The following is a 10065-nucleotide window of genomic DNA, read 5'->3' as shown; positions in this document are numbered from 1 at the left end:
GGTGGTCTAATTAAAACAGACGCCACTTGGATACAACTTCACAGGACTTGGAATGCAGGGGGAATGCAGGGGTCATCTCGTCCAACCACACACACATTTCCAGTGAGGCCTGCAGGAACTAACCCACTTCTGTCCCAGCTTGAAAAGGCAGACACACCACATGCATTCCCACATGCAAGCCCCAAGATTCTGTTCTATGTACACTCAGAATTTATTGGGTTGCCTGGGTAGGGCAGAGGAAGAGGAGAGTGCCCAAGGGCCAGTTCAGTAGGGGTGAGTCACGACATGCTCCATGATGGTCAGAAGGGCCAGCCAGGTCTCCTGGGCGGTGGGGACGATCTGGGAGGCGGGCAGCAGGAAGCCGTAGCGCCCGGTGTCCCGGAGCTCAAAGGTATAGGAGTACTTGATGCCCTGGCTGTAGGTCCAGTCAACAGTGTTTCCACTGGCTTGGTCTGCAGCGGGAGCAGAAATGGGAATGCAAAGGTCAGTCACTTGGGAAACATTTCCATGGGCCAGTCTAATGGCCCAAGGGCCAGAGCCTGTGCAGTGTTGCCGGGAGCCAGCGTCTACGAAGTGCCCTCCGTTGACCAAGCAGCCTGGCTACCTCCCCAGAAGCTCCCGCCAACAGGTCTCAGCCCAAGAGACCCAGAGAGGCAGCCCAGCAATGTTGCTCCTCTCACAGGGGAATGCAAGAAATCCCTGCCACATTGCAAAAGTCCCCCTGAAAATTGCCACTGTCCAACAGGCACTTGGGTCAAGTCTCCAAATATAGCAGTTACCCACTTGGGTAACGAGGATCTACCCCCCACTCCACTCCACCCCCCAGGGTGCTGGTCTGCAGGGGAAAGTGCAATGGGCCAGAGTCGAATCTGTCTTTTTGGAGGAAACTCAGCTGAGATTTGCACTTAACCGTGGGGTATGAAGCCACTTTGTTATTGGGTGGGGGCAGAGGAAGGGAGCTGGCTGTCAGAATTGAACTTGACATTAAATGGGAGCAAAACCCTTTTGACGCAGGGTTGAAACCGTTTCCAAAGTAGGCCTGGAGTGCAAAGGCCAGGACAGCCGTAGGGAAGACCGTGACTCACTCGCCCACCAAGACTGGGCACTCAGGGACGGAGTTGCTGTCTTCCCACCTCCGTGCTCTCTCCCTGCTTCTTCAGGTCGCCTGCCCCCTGCCCTGTTCCCTTGGTGCCTTCGCATCTGCCACCACCCCACCTGTTTTCTACAACCCCTGCCCCCATGCTGCAGCCACGCAGGTCTCCTTCCCCTTAATTCCAGTCCAGTCCAGTGGGGCCTTTGCTCTAGAAGGTTCCTCTGCTTGGAAGCCTCTTCCCCAGATGGATAGCCTTGGCTCCTTCCCTCATTTCCTAACTTCACTTGCCCAGAATTTCACTCTTCCGATGAGGATTCCTGCGGCCTCTCACCCTGTCGAGTTTCTCATTTTCTCTCTAGCATTGCTCACCCCACATAAACTTATGTTTATGGCCAGTCTCCCAGGCTAGAGTTCTCTGATCTCTGCTTATTTCCAACTTGTCCCAAGCACACAAAACAAGGCCTGGTGCATAGCAGGTGCTTAGTAAACATTTGTTGATTTCATTGCACATTGATGTCCCATTCACGCAATGCAGAGCCTCTGTGTGTGCAAGCAAGCTGGAAAAAGATAATTGAAGGGCCTTGGGGATGGAGCCTTTTGAGTTGAATTTCTTGGTGATCCACAAATGACAGCAGGACTCTCCACCCCATCCATGTGTGAAGGGCCAAGGGTTCTCAGAGGAACAGATGTGTTTATCCAAAAGTGTCAACGAAAGCAGAGCTCACATCAGGAGAAGGCACTGCCCGCCCATTCAGCGATCATCAGCACAGCCGGGGACATTCTCCTCAGCCATGTACCTAGGCCTGGGCACCCTCCAGGAGGGACACCCCCTCAGGCAAAAAAAAAAAGTCAAGCTCAGTCCCTCCTGAGGCCACCTGCAGAGACCATGAGCCCACTTACAAATTGTGGTGTAGACGCTGCCATATGTGAACTTGGTCCCGTACAGGGAGGACAGGGCCGTCACAGCCGCCTTGGCCAGCTGATCCTAAAGAAAACACAAATGAGGTTGCCCGCCATGGCCAGCAGCCCAGGCCTGGGAAGAGCAAGGCTAAGGTAGCCTGGGAGCTGGGGGGGGGGGTGTCCCTGGGGAGGCATCCTGCAGAAGCCAGTCCCCAGCAAGGAGCTCGGTGCCAACTGGGGCCTTCAGCATCGGTTCTGGGGGCTCAGCAGCCTCAGGGCCCGCTGCCCTGTGTCTGGCAGGCACGTCCCTGCCACGGTGCAGTTCCACACACGAACTTGCCTGACAAGCCCAAAGTCGAGTCCTGCCCCTGACTTTATCATGAGACAGAAGTGACTCAACCATTCTGTGCCTCAGTTTCCCAGGGAGAAAGTAAGGCTAGTCCTCCTTGCTGCTCTTCCCAAGCCATCTGAAGCCCCTGGGAGAAGGCCCTGGTGCCTAAGCAATTCTGATGAATGAAAACCCAGGCCTGCCAGAAGCTGCCCCAGGACCAACAAGAAGGGGTCCGTGCATACCAGCTCTTCATGGTCGGGGGTTGGGGTGTTTGTGTAGCCGTGAGGATAGAGGAGGAGCTGGGAGTAGCTGTGGATGGAGACGAAGCCCTTGATGTTCCCGTGGTTCTTCACAAAGTCAACGATGGACTTGACCTCCACCTCGGAGTTGGCATACTGGCCGTGGTATGTCTCTGTGCAGGGGTTGCTGCTGGCGCCGGGCACTGTGGGGGGAGAGGGGTACTTGGCATTCCTTACATCCAAACGGACTGGCTTCCATGAGTCCTCATTCTCTGCATGGAATTAGGGGTGTGGTGGGGAGCAGGAGGCTTTCCCCTTACCCCCAAATTCAGGAAAGAATGGGGTTCTGCCTCTGTCCCCACTCAGATTTGGGCAGAGCTGATGGTGCCACCCAGGGAGCTAAGAAGTTTCCTTAAGAGAAACCCGTTCTTGCAGTGAAGTGGGCCAGGCAGGAAGAAACCGAGGTGACATTAGAAACCCCAGGTTTGTTTCAGAACTTTCCTTTTAGGAGAACTTTCCTTTTACAGACCAGGGGCAAGCAAATCTCAGAGCGCTGCCTTCCACACTGGCAGCAAGAGGGGCTGGCTGGCACCCCGACCTGACCCTCACTGCCGGGACAGGAAAGGGTGGGGGCAACAGGACAAAGGATGGTACCCCATTCCTGCTCCCAATCACACTGGGCCTTACTCCCAAAGGCAGCATCCCAGTTCCTGTTGGGATCCACTCCGATGCAACTGGAGCCAGGTGTGCGGGATCGAGTCTTGCGCCACAGGCGATTCTGGGGAAGGAAAAGCGATCAGACCCTCATCAGCTGCAGTACTGTTATAGGACAGCCCTGATATTGAACGGGTTGCCTGGCTGTGGGGCTTTAGGACATCCTTTTCCCCCTAACAGTACCAGGCGGGGGTCTGAGCCGCGTGGGTGGCCGGCAGCCGCAATCAGCACTAAGTACCCTGATCCAGAGCTGGGGGGTGGCCACAGCCTGGAATCAGAAACTATTTTCGACTGGCTGCCAGGGAGATGGTCTGCAAAGGGGGTTCTTTATTGAAGCAGAATGGCGGGAACGGTGGATGCCATTGGTCGGAGGTTCTACTGGTGGGAAGTGAAGACACGAGCCGCCCCCGGCCCCCGATACACACGTGATCAGCAGCATATTGTCCTTGCCACAAAAGTGAAATTGAACCAGGAAGTAAGGTCTGGGGCACTGGACCTCCAGTGGGAGCAATTTTGCCCTCTCCCGGGGACATTTGGCAACATCTGAGGATGTGTTGGGAAGTGTCAACTGCGGGACCCTACTGGCATCTAGTGAGTAGAATGTCAGGACACTACCAAGCACCCTGCATGCACACCCCCCACCCCACCCCCCCAAACACACACACACGCTCATGAAGAACTATCCACCCCAGATGTCCACAATGCCATGGTCGGGAAACTGGTCGTGGGGGACGGGGGCTTGCTCCTCCTTTGATTTATTCTGTTGAGATGAAGGATCAGTAGTTTTGGGGGCTCAGAGGCCAGAACCACCCCACTTTCCCGAGGACAGGACAAAGTCCATACCGTGCTGTGGGTAAATGCGAAGCCGTCAGGGTTGGTGACGATCTCCAGGAAGATGTCCATGGTGTTCAGAATGTTCTTGAGAACTGGGTCCTTGTCATAGTCCTCTGTGATCTGGTGGGGGGATTGGGGAGCAACGGGGTGAAAGGGCAGTCACAGCTTCTGACTGCAGGGAGGGCAGGGCTTCTGTGGGCCTTGGCACCAATGCTCTAACCACCCCCCACCACCTGCCCAGGCTTACCTTCTTTGCAAACCAGATCCCGCTGGCCTGGGTGACCCACTCCCGGGAATGGATGCCTGTGTCGATCCAGATGCCTGGACGTTTGCTTGTGCTAGTGCTGAACTGAACAAGAACAGGGAGACGGTCCAGCTGGGGCCTCGTCTCGCCTTCCAGTAAGCAAAGGTGCCCCCGGCCAGAGGCCATCTGCTCGCTGGCTATCTCCGGTTGAGGCTCTGTCTGTGGGGCCGTCCCTCAGGTGGCTGGTAGGGTCTGGACAAGGATCCCACAGAGCTGGGCCTCCTGCCCTCAGCCCAGGACTGGGGCAAATAGAACCCAGTCAGATTCCCAGGCCCCACTCTGCTCCACTGCCCCTCACTGCTCTCTGCGGAAGGTCACAAACAAAACTTTGGATCCGGACTATACCCTGCTCCCCACCCCCATCTTGGGGATATTCTCCACAATAGGACCCTTGATTGGAAATACCTGGATCACATAAACATTTCAGTTGTGTGTGTACATGTAAGCACCTGCCTAGACCAGCGTGGAAATCCAGGTCTTTCTGAATGTTGGCTGGGGAGTTGGTAGGACGGTGGGAATCACAGATCCCAGTGACCTTGGGCTACCCCCAGAGGCAGGTGCCGGTTCTTGCATCCCAGCCTGTGAAGTTCACCTGCGGGGGCCCAGTACCTTCAGCACGTAGATGGGACGACCTTCATAGGTGTTGCCAATCTGTAACTTGCTGACAAGCTGTGAGTTCTCAGCCACCAGCATGTCCATAAACTCGTAGATCTGAGAAGGGGAGTGGAAGCAGCCTTCATGGCCTCTGGGCACCTGGACACCTCACTCGGCAGCTCTGTCAGCCAGCCTGTGGCCAGCCCAGCGACGCGGAGGAGCCGCCACCCTTTCCACCCATGGCACTTGGGGGAAGAGCAGGTGCCGTGCCCGGACTGGCTGCATTCTGCCGGCAGGATGGAGCACTTGGTGCCCAGGGCAGCGGTCCCATGGGTGCCCTCACCTCGTCCAGGGTGTGGTAGGTGGCATAATTAAAGTTGTCAGTGGAGCGGGCCCGGGACTGGAAGGCAAACATCTGCTCCTGCTCCTCATCCAGCAGCGACTGCACGTCCTCGATCATGATTCTGTAGCTGATGTCGTTGGCCTCCAGGAAGATCTTGACAGCCTGGATGCTGGAGAAGGGCACTCGGACATCGATGGAGGAGCCAGGCCGGGCAGGGCCCCGCCAGAAGTCCAGCTGGGGAGGACAAGAGCAGGCACGGTGGCTGTGAGCTGCAGGCACCAGCCGGGACAGCAGCTATAGTGAAGGCCAGCCGGGGTGGGGGGTGGGGTGGGAGGTGTTGGAGTCAGAATCTCCCGTATAATTGGGGCTGAGGTGCAAGTATCAGAGGGCAGAAGGCACTGGACAGAGGCCTGTGTGTTCAGGGCAATGACTCAGAATGCAGAGAGAAGGGGCTTTGTGACAGCAAGGGAAAAAATTGGGTCCCCACTTTGCTCAGATGCTTAAGGGCAGCAAGATTCTGGAATTGGGAGGTTTAAGTCACTTCCTAACAGGGATCCATCCCATGGTTCCTTTGGGTGGGGCGAGCCCAGACCCCGGTCAGCCCAAAGGGGTGGTAGGAATCTGAGATGGGCCCGGCTCGCCTGGGTAGTACCCAGGAGTCTCAGAGAGGGCTTCCCCTTCCTCTGACCTGCAGGTGCTCCAGGTCCTCCAGCTCCTTCACCTTCTGCACCTGGGCTTCATTGGCTGCAGAGATTCGGAGCACCTGGTGCCTGCGCAGAGCAGTGGGGGAGACTGAGGTGCTGAGAAGCCCCTGCCCTGACCATGCATCTCCCCAGATAGGGGGAAGGTGGCAAGCAGCCTGGAAGCCCAGGCTAGCCCTCCATCCTCTGGGCTGAAAGTAGGAAGCATGATGGGTCTTACCAATGGGGGCTCCTTGGAATCTTCTAGACATTGCTTCTATTATCATACAAACTTAGACTCTTTCTCAATCTAAAACCAGCAAGATTTCCCCCTCCTTCTGTCCTGAAATTCCTCCTCAGGGCTCAGATTTCCCTAGGGCTCAGGAGGCTGTCTGTCCTGAAAGACCCTGACTCTACTCAGCCCTTGTCCCAGTCAGCTGGCCTCCCACCGCACTGCTGGGCTGCTTCTCTCTGGCCGTCTTCCCATGGCTCTGTCTGTCTGTCTCTTCCAGACACTCACGGGGGCCAAACCCTCCCTGTCTCCCTCTGAACACCCTTACCCCACAAAGTTCTCTAAGCCAAGGGTGGCCCCCAGCAGCACGCTCAAAATCAGCAGCGCCCTCATGCTGCAGCCTGTTGGGAAGGTCACCTGAGGCTGTGTGAAAGCCCTGAGGCCTTTTAAACCCTCCCAGGACAGAGCCTCCTGGCTGTGCCCATGTGCTTCTCCCCTTGCACCTGGGCCCTTCCCACGGGAAGGGTAAGGTGGGACCGCTGAACTCTGGCACCTCCTTGCCCTCCCTGATAAAGTAGTAGGGAACAGGGCAGCTGGGGAGATAACTGGGCCTCCACCCCTTGGCCATGAGGGGCCAGCCCAGGGCCCTGAGGGTCAGAAGAGCTTGAGGCCTCCCAGTGGGGACCTCTTGGCTACAGCCCACAACCCAAGGCCCGCAGTCAGTGAATTGCAGTCCTGTTTGCCAGCCAGGCAGTGGGCAGGAGCCAGGACTGCCGTCAGCCATACCAGCTGGGGTCTTGTGCAAGGTGACCCCTCTCCCACATCCCTGACACCAACTTATTTTGTTCCCTGACAGAGCAAGTTAGGACATCCACCCCATCCAACTCTTCGACCTGCTGGCTTCATCTAGGGCTGCCCATACCTGGTGCCTGGCTCATCCTTGTCTTGGGGTACAGCCCCTAGTAGGACTTTCCTTGTCCCACCCCCACCAGCCTCGACGATCCATGGGAGTCAGGCTGCAGCAGCAGCAACAGGTCTCATGGACGGTGCGTCCAGCAGGGAAGACAGGAGTAGCCAACTAACTGTTTGCTCAGGTCCTCCAAGAAGCTGTCCCAAGACAGGATTCAATGTGCAAGGGCTTTATGGGGGAACCCCCCCACCAGGGGTAGAGGAAGGAGCAGGAGGAGGCAGGAGGGCCTTCCCAGGCTGCAGGCTGGCACCTGGGGAAGGGGCAGGAGGGGGGATGGGGCAGGAAGAGCTCAGACAGCAGCACAATTCTGAGGGAATCTTTGAGTCCTCTTTGCAAGTCAAGGGGAATCTGGCACCCCAGCGGGCACCTCCGTGTTCTCCTTCAGCTGGGAACAGCCCTGGGGGCCTATGGCCTAGTACCCCATGACAGTGGGGCCAGCAGTCAACTGTGTTCCCCCCGACTTGTCCCTCAGGTCCTGGAGCTCACAGTCTGGTGGGAAGGTCAGAAGGAACCAGCTAACGCGTTGATTTTCTAACAGGTCTTTACAAGAAGCTGGCGCTGTGGCAGGGATTAAACATGCAGGAATCTGGCACATTTTTTGTGACATGTGCAGGAAAAGTCTCTGTGGGAATCTGGACTCAGCACTGTGGGCACAGACAGGAGGGTCAGGGAAGAATTTACCAAGAAGGTGACATTGGACCTGGGTCTTAATGATAGGTTTTGTCAGGCAGGGAAGGGATGGGGTGTGTATCCCACTGCTCGGCGCCTGAACCTGATTCACATTCCTTCCTCCTTAATTGTTCCAGGGCTGTTTTTCCTGTCTTCCCAACAAGACTGCAAATTTCCTTAGACCGGGAACCCCGTCGTACCCAATCCTCACCTCCTCCATCCCGTAGCGCCCTGCAGTGTTCTCCAGCTTTCTACTCTAGTCCCACCAGGAAAGAAGGCTTTGGAGAGCCAGTTTTTTGTTTGTTTGTTTTTAGTTTGCATTATGAAAACAATATTTCTTTTTCTATTTCTAAATCTGAAGCTGTCCTATAATTCTGAATATGTTTCACACACACTGCACATGTGGGGAGCAGGGACTCGTTCTTGGGCCTTCTGCGAATTCTTTCCAAGAAAGACAAGCCCGTCAGGAAGAGGGGGGGTATATGGGGGGAGGGTACTGCCTCGCCAAAGAGCCTCTTACTGCCTCCAGCCAGCAATCTAAGATGTCCAAGAGTCATTTAATCTATTTTCTTGCAAGGTTGGAAAAGATTAATTCAATGCTGCAGGCTGAAATTAGGGCCAGTGCTGGCAGGGAGCTGAAAGCACAGTGGCAGAGGAATTTGGGTCTCCAGTGGAGGCTAAGCCTAATTCTCTGGGCCCCTCCAAAGCACCTCAGGAAGCTGAAAATTGCCTGTTGGTAAAGAGCAATTTACTAGAATGGAACCAGGGGCAGGGGGCCACACCTCTGCCCTCCCCTTCTTGTTTCACACCAGCCCAAAGCAAGGGCAAAGATGAAGGTCCGTTAGGCTGAAAGCCGGGGGAATAGGCAGAGCACCAAGACCTATTAGCATGAGAAAGAAACCAGGCTGGCATTTGGTTCAAGGACAGGTCACCAGGCAAGAGCTGGATGCAAATAGAAGCTTGAGGAAGCCACTCTGCCTAGTGCTCACAGGGCCCTTCCTTCTTCCTTCCTGGCTAAACAAACCCAGCCTGAGTGCAGACATCACCCAACAGGAAGCCACCCCATTCCCAGCTCTGGATTAAATTCTAATATTAGTCTAAGGCAATCAAGGAATCTCACTCTCTTCTCTGACTGGTTTAGAGGTGAGCATGTGGCCCAGCTTTGTTAATGAGATGTGAGGGGAGCCCAGCAAAGGATTTCCCTACTCGTGAGGAGGCGGCGTGGTCCTCTGGATGTTGCCAAGTCTGTTACCCCATCTTTGGATGATATAATATAAAAGAATACACATTTCCTTTTTATTAATTGGAGTTTCTGTTGCTGCTGTGGAAAGCATTCTAATTGAGCCACTTACTGAGCTTTTAAAGTGCTTCTATTGTTAGAAGACAATACAGTTTTAGCCTAGGGGAGTCTTTCTGTCAAAGGAAGAAAGGCGCCCTTCACCTCTGGACAGACATAGCCCCTCATGTGCTCAGTAGAATGCTTTTTGTGCAGTGCACACACTGGACAACTATCCAAGGCAGTCCAGCGGCCAGAGAACATCCAAGCAAGGGAAGCAGAGACTCTAAGGCAATGCGCAGAGACCTCCAAGCCAAAACCTAGAGAATGGGGTGCTAAAGAGGCAAGAAAACCATTCTCCACTGTCCAGATTAGGGAGCAAAGGGGCCCGTGGGCAAAGGGTATCCTTGCAGAGAGCACAAAGGGGCGCAGGCACAACGGCTGTCCACAGCAGCTGGATGAGACTGCAGTTGCCTCCCTTTGGCAAGTGTGTCTAAGGTTGCTGTGGTTCACTTGTGAGCCTGAAAACAGAAGCCCGGGAGAATGGGGGGCAGTCAAGCAGTAAACAACAGTGGACAGCCCTTGTTTTTCCTGCCCAGTATCCTCCTCCTTCCGATGACAGCGCTTCCATTTCCTAAGACCACCCAACACGAGACCACGTGACCAGGTGGCCCTCACCACCCCTGCCCGCCCGGCTCTCAGGATGAACCAATAAAGTTCATTTCTCCCCTCAAGCGTTTTCAAGTTGCTTTTCTGTCACGTGTTTGGGGAAAAAGGGCACAGCTAATACACACACTTCTCTAATGTCCGTGGTGGTAGAGCGGGGCGATGCTGCCTTCAGAAGTAGGTGGGCAAAGCCAGTCCTTGATTTGGGGCAGGTCACTGG

At 55.3% G+C, this 10065-nt stretch overlaps 1 protein-coding gene across 1 annotated transcript; it reads right to left on the bottom strand.

Annotated features, from left to right (window-relative positions):
* Positions 1–264: 264 nt before the first annotated feature.
* Positions 265–6657, bottom strand: CPA1 (carboxypeptidase A1; the record flags this gene model as incomplete). The annotated part of the gene is made up of 10 exons (XM_084230955.1): positions 265–452; positions 1994–2078; positions 2567–2766; positions 3251–3341; positions 4121–4231; positions 4359–4460; positions 5025–5126; positions 5353–5586; positions 6041–6122; positions 6593–6657. 10 exons carry the CDS (start codon positions 6655–6657, stop codon positions 265–267), a joined length of 1260 nt encoding a protein of 419 aa, XP_084087081.1.
* Positions 6658–10065: the final 3408 nt, after the last annotated feature.

Source organism: Talpa europaea (assembly GCF_964194135.1).
Source record: "Talpa europaea genome assembly, chromosome: 3".
Lineage (NCBI taxonomy): Eukaryota > Metazoa > Chordata > Mammalia > Eulipotyphla > Talpidae > Talpa > Talpa europaea.
The sequence above is the reverse complement of the archived record's forward strand: the minus strand, read 5'-3'. Positions and strand labels throughout refer to the sequence as shown.